Source organism: Octodon degus, unplaced genomic scaffold, assembly GCF_000260255.1.
Source record: "Octodon degus isolate 3935 unplaced genomic scaffold, OctDeg1.0 scaffold00194, whole genome shotgun sequence".
Taxonomy (NCBI): Eukaryota; Metazoa; Chordata; class Mammalia; order Rodentia; family Octodontidae; genus Octodon; species Octodon degus.
This window is the reverse complement of record NW_004524770.1, coordinates 478,565-491,819: the sequence shown is the minus strand read 5'-3', so window position 1 is coordinate 491,819 and position 13,255 is coordinate 478,565. Positions and strand designations below refer to the sequence as shown.

General features: G+C 50.4%; 1 protein-coding gene across 19 annotated transcripts in view; it reads left to right on the top strand.

Moving 5' to 3' along the window:
* The window catches only part of Tpd52l2 (tumor protein D52 like 2), a 21,364-nt gene that overhangs the window by 3,768 nt on the left and 4,341 nt on the right, over window positions 1-13,255 (top strand). For 4 of the 19 annotated variants that reach the window (XM_023704267.1, XM_023704270.1, XM_023704272.1 and 1 more), the window contains exons 2-6: window positions 1,323-1,474; window positions 4,001-4,149; window positions 5,341-5,400; window positions 10,420-10,521; window positions 12,597-12,623. In XM_023704267.1, coding sequence (XP_023560035.1) covers window positions 1,323-1,474; window positions 4,001-4,149; window positions 5,341-5,400; window positions 10,420-10,521; window positions 12,597-12,623 — 490 coding nt within the window. Of the gene's footprint in view, window positions 1-1,322; window positions 1,475-4,000; window positions 4,150-5,340; window positions 5,401-10,419; window positions 10,526-12,596; window positions 12,624-13,255 lie in introns of those variants that run through there. The other 15 variants (XM_023704269.1, XM_023704277.1, XM_023704271.1 and 12 more) reach the window with 9 other exon arrangements.

Sequence of the window (13,255 nt, the reverse complement as noted above, 5' to 3'; positions counted from 1 at the left end):
TTTAATAATTTATTTATTTATTTGGCACAGGGTCTCACTACACAGTGAGAATTCATAGTGATTCTCCTGTCTCAACCTCCCCAGCACTGGGATTACAGGCATGTACCACCACACCCAGTTTTGGTGGCCTGCACAGCACTCCTGGGGTTCTGGGGCTGGTGTATCATATAGTACCAGGAATCAAATCCAGGTCCTTGTGTTTGCCAGGCAGGTGCTTAGACTGCTGGGCTTAGCTCAGCCCTATCAAATGATTTTTTTTCCCTCAGTTCAGCCCATCCTGGGGACAGGGCTGGCTCGGCATGTGGTGGGGTGGGCTGGAACTGCAGTCCCTGTGCTTGGCTAAGCAGGTGCTTTAGACCATTGAGCTATATCACTGGCCCTCAAAAAAAAAATTTTTTTTTTCTTTGTGGTACCAGGGATTGAACTCAGGACTTTGGGCTTGCCAGGCAAATGCTTATTCTATTGAGCTATATCCTCAGCTCTCAAATGATTTTTTAATAATTTTAGAATAGCACCTTCAGATTGGTCCTTGTATTACCATAATTCACAGATGAGTGTAGCAAGAGCTGAGACCCAGGAGTGAGTGAGGGCTGTACTTTATTATTTTTGCCAATAGTGCCATCCCCACACTTTTCCTATGTGGTGTTTGCTCACGCACTCGCTTTGGTGTGACAGGCGTGGGGCAGTGTTTCCCTCTCATCTCTGCACATGCTGGCCATCTCCTGGCTGTGGGATGAGTGTCAGTGATGAAATTAAAGGGGATTTTAACTTGGTGACTCCTTGCAGGGGCTGGGTGACTAACACATACTACTTGTATGTAATTTTAGCACGTCCCTGGCAGAGTGGAGTAGAAAGTGATGTTTTTGCTGCTGATCAGCGTGTTATGTCCTTTGCTGTAAAACACGAAAGATCTGTTGCATTGGGCTCTCTCTTTGTATCAGGCATTTTCTGCCTTAGCTAGTATTCTGAGACAGGAGAAACCAGAGTTGGGGTTTGACTACCTTGGCAAGCATTTCTAGTGCCCCAGCAACACAAGTGGTGTTGGGTTTGCTTCTCAGGTGGCCTGGGAGAGAGCTGCCCAGACCATGCTCACGCATCTGGGAAGTGTTACTAGGCTCATGGCTTCCCTTCCACTCTCTCCCTGGCTACCTGCCCTCCCTCCCTCCTATCCCTTCCCCTTTCTTTCTCCTTCCCCATTCCCTCCCCTTCCTGTCCCTCCCTCCCTCCTCTCCCTCCTTTCCTCCTTTCCTGGGAGATCTCCACACTATCTGCTTCCTGAAAACTAACTTACTGGACACTTTCTGACATCATTTTGTCTCCAGCAGATATCAACCTGAATTCGCCTAACAAAGGTCAGCTGCCTGACTTCATGATTGATGTCCCTGTTGGCCCAGGTGTGGCTGCCCAGACTCCTGCTGTTGAACAGGGTCTGACAGAGGCAGAAGAGGAGGAGCTCAGGACTGAGCTTGCCAAGGTGCTGTGGTGTTCTGGGGTGACCAGGATTGAGGGCTGTCTTGGGTTATTGTGGGACCAGACTGCTACCTGTGCTCTGGAACTGTTGCCTTGGTGGGTCACCCTCCTGGCCATTCTGTATTCCCACCCATTATGGGGGCATCACTTTGTGCCTCATAGCATGGAGGCTGCCTTGAGAAAAATAGCTGCGCAGCTTGCCAGGCAGCTGGGATTGTTTTCTGTTGGGATTAACAATTAACAGTTGCTTTTGAGACCTTATGAATCTCCCTTCCCTAGGCCTTAATTTTTCTTTTGAAAACAGTGGTTTTAGCTCAGTGTGGTGGTGCATCCCTATAATCCCAGCACTCACGAGGATGAGGCAGGATTGTTATGGGAGTTTGAGATCAGCTTGGGCTGTAGCTCACGCTGGAACATTGAGTTCCAGGCTGGCTCAGCTACATAGTGAAATGCTGTCTCAAATAGACAAAAAATAAATAAAGAAAATAGTGGTTTTATTTTATTTATTTTGGTACAATTACATACTTCATGTAATGTTTAAGATTCCTTAAAAGTAAAACAATTAAGAACTTTTGTGTACCACCAGGCATAATTTTTATTCAAAACAACTGACAGGACTTTCACTATGCCCCATGATAGAGTTTAATGCTAAATATCTGATCACAGGGTCTATCCAGGCCCAAGGAGATTTTGTTTTTGTGTAAGAGTAGGTAGAGGGGCCGGGGAGGTAGCTCAGTAGAATAAGCGCTTGCCTGGTAAGTGCAGGGTCTTGAGTTCAATCCCTAGTACCGCAAAAAAAAAAAAAAAGTAGATTTAGAAATTGGAGGCGTAATGTCACTTTCAGAATTGAATTGCAGCTGGGGAGATGGCTCAGGGGAGTAAGCGCTTCCTTTGTGCTTGCCTGGTAAGCACAAGGGTCTGAGTTCAATCCCCGGTTCCGGAAAAAAAAAAAAAAAAAAAAGAATTGAATTGCAAGGTGAACAAGTTCTCTGTTATTTAGCAATTTCAGTTTGTCACTCAGCATGGTAGTATATGGCTGTAATCCTAGCACTCTGGGTGGACTTCAAGTTGAAGCTCAGTCTGGGAGACTTAGTGGGACCCTGCTTCAAGAAATAGAGATCTGGGGCTGTAGCTCATGCAGAGCGCTTGGCTCAGGGCTGAGGAGATGGCTCAGCGGACTAAGCACCTGCTTAGGCAAGCACATGGGCGGGGCTCATCCCTGGCACGCGCCGCACCAGCCCTGCCCCACCCCCGCCCCTGGGGTGGTGCGATGAGCCTGCCCCTGGACTAGGCGTGGTGGAGCACACCTGTAATCCCAGAGCTGAGGAGGCTGGAAACAGGATCACTGTAAGTCTGAGCTGCATAGCTAGAACTTATACCATGTATCAAATACATAAAAAAAAAAAAACAACAAACAACAAAAGTTGGTGCAGTTGCCAGTGCCACCAGGAAAAAAACCAAACAAACAACTTTGGATGTGCCCCAGAGCAGCTAAACTGACCATGACTCTTTGAGCCCTGCTGGTCATTGGACTCAAAGAAGAATGTTACATGCTCTGGTCACTGCTTATAATTGCTGGACACTTGGTGATAGCTTGGCCTTAGATGATTATTTCTTTACTGAACTGGTTATTCATGTTTTGTATCATTTTGTTTAGCTGTGGTAATTCTTTCTTTCTTTCTTTCTTTCTTTCTTTCTTTCTTTCTTTCTTTCTTTCTTTCTTTCTTTCTTTTGTGGAACCAGGGATTGAACTCAGGCCCTTGTGCTTGTGCTTGCCAGGCAAGCGCTTATTCTACTGAGCCATCTCCCCAGCCCTGGTAATTATTTCTTGTTTCAATTATTTTTTCTTTCTCGTTATTTTTTGGAGACAGGGTCCTGCTATGTAGTTCAGACTAGTTGAGGACCAACTATGTGACCTAGCTAGCCTTGAACTCACGGCAGGACTGCCTCCACTTCCTCAGTGATGTGATTACAGGCATGCACTGACAACACCTGGCTGTGGCTGGTTTTTGCTGAGGCCTGGAGCTAACCTTACAAACATAGATGTTTCTATCAATGGTGTCTTGTTTTCTTGTCAGCTCTGTATAGGAAGTTCCCCCATGTCCACTATAGGGCTACTAGCAGTTCAGCTCTTATGTCCAAGCTCAGACCCAGACCCAGAGGGAAAAGGTGCTGCTTTCCTGATACCCAGCCCCAGGGAAGGGCTCTGATAACCCTGAGATCATCATCCATAGGCTACTCGGGTGAGGTGAGGGCCCAGTGATTGGTGGGGGAGTGGGGTGCGGGCCCAGCACCTGGCAGCCCCACCAAAACCACTGGGTAGGGGAGCATGCAGTTCTCCCGAAGTCAGGGTGCCGATGTCAGACAATGGTAGCCGCTGCTGCTGCAGGTGCCGTTCCTGAGGCGAGCTGGGCTTTTGTAGGCAGGGAGTTTTAAGTAGAGATCCTGAGAAACCTGACTGCACCATGTGTAAGACTGGCGGTCACTTCCTGTAGTAGTGATGGCCCCTCGTCAACTGTATGCTTTGCAGGTAGAAGAAGAAATCATCACCCTGCGCCAGGTCCTGTCAGCTAAGGAGAGGCACTGTGGAGAGCTGAAAAGGAGGCTGGGCCTGTCTGCCTTGGGGGAGCTGAAGCAGAACCTGTCTAAGAGCTGGCATGATGTGCAGGTCTCTAATGCGTAGGTACCAGCCCACCTGGGCACAACCCAGTTGACTGGAGAGAGCCCTTCTGGGGCTGTGCCTCTCTTGCAGATGGACAGCATGAATGCTTTGATGAGATGCCTTACCGCACTGGCCTTGGAGTGGGCGTGCTTGGGAGCAGGTGGCCAGGGGCCTTGAGTAGGGACTGTACCTGACTTTACTCAGAGTGTAGAATCTCCAGTGTTTGAAAAGGTGCTGAACATATTAGCTCCTTATCCAAGCAGAAATTGACAGGAAAGTGGTGTTTTAGGGTCCAGGTTTCAGAGAGGTCTTTTTAAAAAATCATTTATTTATTTATTTATTTGGCACAGGGTCTTGCTACGTAGCTTGGAAATAGTGATCCTCCTTTCCCAGCCTCCCTAGCACTGGGATTGCAGGCATTCAATCCCATACCTGCTTTTGTTGGCTGGCATGTAGTGCCGGGTATCAAGCCTGGGGTCCTTGTGCTTGCCAGCAAGTGCTTAGACTGCCAAGCTATCGCCCCAGCCCAGAGGTGTTTTTTTTTTTTTTTTTTTTCTTTTTTTGAGAGAGGGTCTTGTAGCCCATGCTGGCCTCAAACTTTTGGTAATCTTCTTGCCTCAGCCTCCTAAGTGCTAGGATTACAGTTGTGTACCACCAATCCAGCCTTACCAATTAGGTCTTTAATGAGAATGACTTTTTGGGTCTGCTGAAATGAACACCAGCCCTTCTTAGGAACATTACATCGTCACAGTCCAGGACCTCTGACCCATACATAGGTCAGTTCTCTGAATTTGGGCGGTGACTCCAAATTCCCTGGCTCCATTGATGCCTGTTTTTCACAAAAGAGGGGTGAGACATTTGCAGGAACTATGTCTTGAAGAAGAGCAGATTGACTTGCAGTTCATAAACATCACCAATGGAAGCCCCATATTCCTCCTTAGGACACTATGGCTTTGGGTTCTGAGATGTGGCTGTCAGAGGGCTTGGGGCCATGATATTACTGTCCTGCCTCCCCACAGGAGTGCCGTTCCCCAGGCGCCCCTTCCAGCAGAACATCTGGGGCTGCCTGTGTGTGCTGGGAGAGCTGGTACCTCCACTGGCCCTCAGCGTGTATGCCAGGTCATTCTCCCTGTGTCTTCTGTGATCTCACAGCTTGAACCTTGAGTTGAAGTCATTCTAAATATTCACCACAAACTTTCTGTTTTTAGCTATGTGAAAACTTCTGAGAAACTTGGAGAGTGGAATGAGAAAGTGACCCAGTCTGACCTGTGAGTGCCTTTGCCATCGGTGCCTCCTCCTCCTGCTTCTCCTGCTCCCAGCTCTGTAGGGACAGAGGCTGTGCACATTGGGCACCAGCTGCATTTTGGTGTTAGCTAGCCATTTTTCTCCTCCCAAATACAATAAAACTGCCCTTTACACCCCTGTGGGACAGAGGCCATAGCTGAAAGACCTTTGCTCACTCAGCCCCCTGAGTTGGGCTCAGGTAGCATCTGCTTGGAAGACACTTCTGGACTTTCATGAGGAGGTAGATTTTCACTGGTGGTCATACCTGATTTTGGTGGTGACTTTTTTTTTGTCTTTTGAGACAGGTTCTTGATACGCAGTTCAGGCTGGCCTTGACCACCCTTTGTAGCCCAGGCTGGTCTCAAACTCTCACTGATCCTCCTGTCTCAGCCTCCTAAGTGCTGAGATGATAGGCGTGCGCCACTGTACCTGGCTGGGGACCAATTTTTATTGGTGGTCTTCCTTTGTTCATGTGCAGTTCCACTTGCTGCGATCTTAGGGCTTCCCTTGTGCTGGGGCTTCTGGGAGGAGTCACGCTGTGGGCCCTACATCATCCTGCACTGTAGGCATCCATGTGGATGTTAGCAGAGGGAGGTTGATGTGTGGACAGCTTTGTGTGCTTGTCCACCTGGAGTTCAGAATGACTTCTGCTAATCCTTAATCTAGATCACAGCCTGTTGTTTGTACTTCTGATTGTAATGTCTGAGCTGGTAGGAAGCATTTAGATATAATCTCGTGGAACCTCTCCTTGGTTAGAAGCAGTGTTACATTCTTGTAAGGCATAGGCAGAAGCCCCTCCTGTGTTTAGGGCAGAAGAAAACGCTGTGGCCTTGTCTTGGTGTTCAGGACCAGTCTGTCTCACTGGTGCCCATGGGACTTTGTGGTCTAATGCCACGTGGAGGCGAGTGCAGGGAAACTGGCAGTTTGTGTGCCTTCGTTCATTAGCACCTGCTGCCCTCGGTATTGTGGGCATCCTGGTGAAATGTCCTTGTGGATGCACTGGACAGTGACTTTTGTGGGAGCGACAGTGTTTTAGTGCGTTAAGGTGTTCTGCAGGCTCACAGGGCAGACTCAGTCTAGAGGTCATCTTAGGAATCTGGGCACAGTGGCATGCACTTGTAAGTGGAGCACTGTAGGAGGCTGAGGCAGGACACCGCAAGTTCCAGCTCAGGCTGGGTCACTTAATGACTTAGTTACCCTGTCTCAAAATGAAATATACAGGAGGGGATGCTGGGACTATATCCTAGTTCAATCTCTAGAAACTCTCTCCCCAAGTATGTATATGTCTCTCAGGAGACTTCAGTTCTGTTGTATGTGTAGCCAGTTGACAAAGGGATATAATCTCTGAGAGCCTCCCAAAGAGTTTAGGACGTAGAATTCTGACCCCTCGAGAGAAACCTGTGGTTCAGCGTGGAAGTGTGGCTGGTGGATTGGCTCTTCTCAAGTACTTCCTTGCAGAGACTGTTCCCTTGGGCTCTCACACCAACTCTTGGTGTGTGGGCTGTCACAGTGAGGGTTACAGAGCCAGAAGCCTTTTCACACTGACATCCCAGGAGACTGTGGCTTGGGGGTGGTGCTGAGGATGTTGGCTGTGTAGAGTCCTCTGCCTGGTTGGTAACAGTCCTGGCCAGCTGCAGGAGATGGGCTACTGCAGGAGCTTTGGCAAGGGAAGAGGATGGAAAGGAGCTTGCTGACTTCCCTGATCCAAGAGTTTGTGGATCCTGGTAGCCAGCAGCACCCTGATGTCTGGGACAGGCATGGGGCTCTGGGATCATGCGTGAATATCTGCACCTGTCGGCTTAGCCCCCTGGAAGCTGCGCTGTGCTCGTGCACTGAGATGCTGCTCTGATGCTGCTGCTACTGAGGTATCCTGGCCTGTATGGGAGCAGCCACATTCTGCGGGTTGTGAAACTTCACCTTGTATTCTCCTACAGGTAGAACTAGGTGGAAACCCATTGCTAATAGTCGGCCGAGCTCTGTACTTACTGTTTGGTCCACTTTGAGTTCTTTGGGCTGCAGGTAACACAGCCAAAGAGAAGAAATGTCAGCCAGAGAGGGAGGTGGGAGGGCTCGTGGGGCAGAAAAGCCCTGCCTCACAGCTTTGCAGCTGAAAACAGTGGCCTGGGTGTGTGTCTCACTAGACTCGTTTCTACAGCCAGAGAGCTGATATCCTCTGGTCAGCCTGTGTAGGATTGCCTTAAAAAGAGGGATCCTGAGAAGAGGCAGGAAAAGGACAGATCTGCACTCTGGCAGCTAGATGTGCTTGCTGAGGCTGGGAGGAAACTGCTGTCTGTGCTCGGCTCTAGAGGAAGGGCCAGGGCGGTGCAGCCTGGTGCTTTGGAGCCAGCCTTCTTTTTTGGTCTTTTTTGAGATGGGGTCTTGCTATGCAGTTCAGGCTGGGCTTGAGCTCACTTTGTAGCCTACACTGGTCTCAAACTCTTGCCTTAGCCTCCAAGTGCTGGGATTACAGGTGTGCACCACTATGCCTGGCTCAAACCAGCTTTTTTTTTTTTTTTCTTGGCGGAGCCAGGGATTGAACTCAGGTCTTCGCGCTTGCCACGGAAGCGCTTATTCCACTGAGCCATCTCCCCAGCCCCATCGAACCAGCTTTCTGACTGTGTTCGCTGCCCTTTGCTTTTGGTCTGTCCTGTGGTGACAATAGCCCCGCCCCATAGGTTAGCTGGAATGGAGTGGGGCTGCCATGTAAGCTCCCGGTGAGCCTCAGTGAGACGAGGCAAGGTCAGCGCAGGAGATGCCCGCTGTAGGGCACCAGCTCCAGGGTTCTGCCTCTGAACGGGCCTCCCTTGGTGCCTTGTCATGTGCCCAGAAACGCCGTGGGTTGGCATTCTGCTGGGCTGTGTTGTGGCCAGCTACTTCGCTGGACCAGCTACTTGCATTCCGTGTAGTCTGTTTCCACAGCCTCACCCTTTGAGCACAAATAGATATTTTATGAAGATTTTTCCTTTCCTTTTTTCCCTTTTTTGGTGGTACTGGGATTGTTGCATCCAGGACTTCAAGCATCCTAGGTGTGTGCTCTGAGTTACATCCCCACCCCAGGATTTTTCTTTTCTTCCTTTCTTTTTTTTTTTTTTGGCGGAACTGGGGATTGAACTCAGACCCTTGCATTTGCCAGGCAAGCGCCAGGATTTTTCTTTAAATCATCTGCTTCAGCTTATTTTACTTCAAACTATGGAATATTATTATTATTTTGAGTATTTGTTTTTTCAGGGAAAATTGAGATTGCAGATGTGTTGTGAAGTTATGTTTCTTTTTTTTTTTGGCGGAACTGGGGATTGAACTCCGGCCCTTGCGCCTGCCAGGGAAGCACTTATTCCGCTGAGCCATCTCCCCGGCCCCTTGAAGTTATGTTTCTGCAGCTAAATGTTGCTAGTCCTTAGTTCTCTCCACTAGCATCATCTGTGGCTTATAGTTAGCCTTGCCTCCCTTGCTTTGGCAGGAACGTGTGCCCGGTAGCTAGGCCTTGGCTGAGCTCTGGCAGGTCCTGCCAGCCAGTGCCACAGGGCGGATAGGAGTCTTCCTCATGTGCTGTGTGTGCTTGTGAGGAGGGTCCTGGCGGGCAGCAGGTGTGCCTCATTGGATCTCTGTCAGGAGAGCGGTCACAAGGACTGTTGCCGTCCTGCAGCTTGGTGATACTAGTGGGAAGGCAGCCTCGAGTCTCATAGGTAGTCAGGTTTCAGGGAGGAAGCTTTTCAGGTCAGCCCTGTTGATACCACATGGCCTTGGAAGCCCCATCTACTCCCTCAGGTTCCCTGGCTCTCCTCGTGAGGAGTTTTGGCCAGAATGGGTTAAATCTGGGTTTTGGTGATGGGCTTTCGTCATTTTGGAGGCTGCCATGTCTTTCATTTGTGGTGACAGCTGGACAAGAGCTGATAACCTCAGGTGTCGGTTCTACCCCACCCCCAACTAGGATTGAACTCCGGCCCTTGTGCTTGCCAGGCACGCGCTTATTCTGCTGAGCTATATCCCCAGCCCAGGTGTTGGTTCTTATGTCAGGCCCGAGAGCATCCCTTTGACCTCCATGCCTGCCTGTACCCGTTCTACTGATGTTGAGGTTTCACAGCAAGGTCGTAGTAGAATATGCCCGTGGTGAGTGGGCACTGGAGGGCTAGGCCAGGATACTGAGCGGCAGTCTTTGCTGCGGGTTAGGACCATACTCTTGCACTGTGAAATAGGAGTGAGAACGGGGTGGGCCCGTGTTCTGCAAGGACATCATGCAGACAGTGCTGGAGCGTCAGGGCACCTGTCTGGAAAGGCACCTTGCAGGGACGCACTCCCAAGGCTGTTCCTCAGGTTGTGTTTCTTCCACTCTGAAGACTTTTTTTTTTTTGTGGAACCGGGGATTGAACTCAGGCCCTGGCGCTTGCCAGGGAAGCACTTATTCCACTGAGCCACCTCCCTGGCCCCCACTCTGAAGACTCTTGCATGAGAAAAGGAAAGGGAAGCTTTGAGCCCATGTTGGCCTAGTCGGGAAAGGAGCTGGGGACTGGCTTTTCTGGCTTCTGGTGTTCTAGCACTTCCTCGCCAGGTGTGAAACTAGGCCCTGGGCCTCTGTGGGCTGTTTTCTTGTACTCAATAGGCATTGCTTTCCCTGGGGTAAGATGAGAAAGTCTACTAGGTTTCAGGTGAGGTAGAGATGCAGTGTCTGAATTGTAGGATGCGGAAATTCATCTCAGAGTTGGGGGATTGTGGCTTTGCTGAGTCTACACAGCAGGGGCCCTGCCTTGCCTCTCCATGGCAACCTAGCTGGTGCCGACTGCCCACCTGTCTTTTCTTCCACCTTTCTCTTGGGTGCTGTCCTGCCCTTTGTCTCCTTGGTAGTGGGTCATGCTTAGCTGTGCTGCTTGGTTAGTCTTTTTCTTTTTTTAGTGGAACGGGGGATTGAACTCAAGCCCTTATGCTTGCCAGGCAAGCACTTATTCTACTGAGCTATTTCCCCAGCCCCTCCTGGTTAGTCTTAACTGGTGTTTTTTTTTTTTTTCCAGCTACAAGAAAACCCAGGAAACTCTGTCTCAGGCAGGACAGAAGACATCTGCTGCTTTATCCACCATGGGCTCTGCCATCAGCAGGAAGCTTGGAGACATGAGGTGAGACCCTAGCCTGCTTGGGAAGGCATGGTGAAGAGCTGGGTGCTCTGGGAAGCCCACCTCATGCTGGGCTCGGGTGTGCATCCTGGGAGTAGCCTGCACCAGCTACTGGGCCAGTCTGCCTATGACCTTTGCTGGGGTGGAGAAGTCCTGTGCTTTGCTGTCTGCCTTTTGACTGCTGAGCCAGAGGTGAGGACCCACCCAGCCAAGCAGAAGTGATGGTGTCTGCCCAGGAGCTGTTTATTTCTTTTTATTTGAGGTCATCTTCCCCCACCGCCCTTTCTGTTTTGAGTATTTTCTGACCCTAAGAGAAGCCCCAAGACCACTCTTCAGTTGTGTATTCTACATGTGCCTCTGCACGGGCTTTGGCCACGTTCCTAAACAGCTGTGGCTGGGGGTTTCTGTGTGTGAGCCGCCCCCCATGGTTCGGTCCTGCTTTAATGGGACAGGCTTTTATAGACCTGTCTTTCTGTGGAAGCAGAAGGACATTGATCCTGTTTCTTTGCTGCTTCCTTATTACAGAAGTAATAAGGAGTAAAGCTTGTGTTGTTTCCTCAGAGAGCTAGGGTTTGCTGTAGACCCAGTTTGTGGTGGGCAGTGAACAGGGTCCCTTGCACATGCTGGCGTGGCCCTGGCTACAAAAACAGCCTCACTGCCCTGTGGTCCATGGGCTGGCAGAGCAAGGAGAGGCCTCAGGACAGAGTCGGCGGAACCAGCTCTCTGCATTTGGCTGTTAGAAGTGTGTCCTCCCTCTCAGGGCATTTCTGTTGGTGTTTGTGATGGTGTTGTGGTCTCTGAACTCTCAAGGCCGTGACAGGTCTTTGTCATTTCTTCTTTTGTTTTGTGAGACAGGATCTTGCTCTGTAGTTCAGACTGATCTTGAACGCACAAGTAGCTTGTCCTAGTTTCAGGCTCATGGCAGTCTTCCTTCCTTAGCACCTGAGTGCTGGGATTACAGGTGTGTACCTTTACTCCCAGCCAGACCTGTGTCATTTCACTCGCTGGTCACAAGTGGCCTCTGAGGCTAAGTCCTAATGGCCTCCTGGATTACAAACTGATGCTGAGAGCTCAGGTCTCCTTGGAGTGAGAGGCAGTCTCACAAACTGACAGCATGAGTCTAGGAGTGCGCAGTCCCTTGCGGGCTCTTCCTGGCCCGAGTCCAGGCTGTGCCTGATACCTGTAGGCACAGTTAGCCTGTCATGGGGCATCCCTGACCCCAGAGGCCTCTGGTGTGTATGCCCTAGGACCTGAGGAGATGGGGAAGGGGACTTCTTTAGGGTCACCATCTTCAGTATGCCTGTCCTTGTTAGGAAGGGTCTTCTGTTTTGGCTTCCAGTGTGTCAGAGGTGGAGTGCAAGTTGTACCTTGGAGGAATGGCCTCTCGTCCCCAGTCTAGCAGCTCCCCTCAGGCTGCACATTTCCTAGACACCCTCTGTGGAGTTAGAAGCCAAAGCACAAGTGCTGGGCCCTGCAGGTCCCCCCCCCCCTTTTTTTTTTTTTTTTTTTTTTTTTTTTTTTGCAGAACCAGGGATTGAACTCAAGCCCTTGCGCTTGCCAGGGAAGTGCTTATTCCACTGAGCCACCTTTCCGGCCCCTCCCCCATCTCTTATGATGCTTGTGTTCCAATTCAGTTTGGAGAACAAGGCTGCTCTGTGGATGTGGGGTGCTGGCCCAGGCCGGCTGGCTCATCTCATGCCTCTGTGCTGTTCATGGGGCCCCTTTCCTTCTAGATGTTGTCTTTGACCCTCTTTTTTTTTTGGCTTTTCCCCTTTAAGCTCCAAACAGGATGCGGACACAGGAGCCTCTTGTACATGTGGCCATGCCTGGGAAAGTAGAGCCAGGGCCCAGGGGTTGCGGGTTGTCCTCTCAGGAGCCTCTTTAAGAGTCAGGAATGGGTCTCCTGCTCTTCCTGCCCATGTAAGTGCTGCAGGAGAGCCATGGAGTTCCTGTCCACGCACCACCCTGCTTGGCCTTGCAGCACTTGAGCAGGAGGGCCTGGGGCTGCTGTGGGGTCTTGGTTGGCACTGACCTCCCTTGCTTAATGCTGCTTTTTCTTTTCCTGCTGCCACTTTCAGGGCTCATCCATTCTCACACTCCTTTAGGTAAGCCTGACCCTGGACACACTTGCAGAAGGTTTGTCTCTGAATCAGGACAGGTAGATTGTGAAATGGCCCTTGGAAGGCTGTGCTGGGTGGAGGCATATGGGTGTGGAGCAGTGGGAGAGCCCTCTTCTGGGTGGTAGCACCCGCCACGCTGTCACTACTCTGCAGGTTGTGGGCCAGCAACTTGGCCCATGCAGAGACTTCTCCCGGCCTCCCTGACACGCTGTGTTCTCCAGATACTTCGCACTTGGGTGCACTGGCTGCCTCTTCCTGGGGTAGCCAGTGCGTGACCCTGCCTCATGCAGTAAGTGCGTCACAGCTTCTTAAATAAATTTATTCCCTAAAAGAAGCGTTTGACATGCGAGATGACACCAGCCTTCTTGCTCTTCCGCTTTCAAATGCGGTCCTGTTTCCTTTTCCCTGTGAAGCAGTCCGATCCCAGGCCGAGTTCTGTTTCACTTATTACCTGAAAGCCCTTAGCTGTTCCTCTCCAGGACTGCATTTTCCTGTGCTGACAGCACACTGTTCGTGCCATGCTACGACTGGAACACAAGTCACATCTGTGACTTTTCACTTGACCTGACTTTTTCCTTTGGCCCAAAGATGAGTCACCTTGCGGTGATGACAATTCT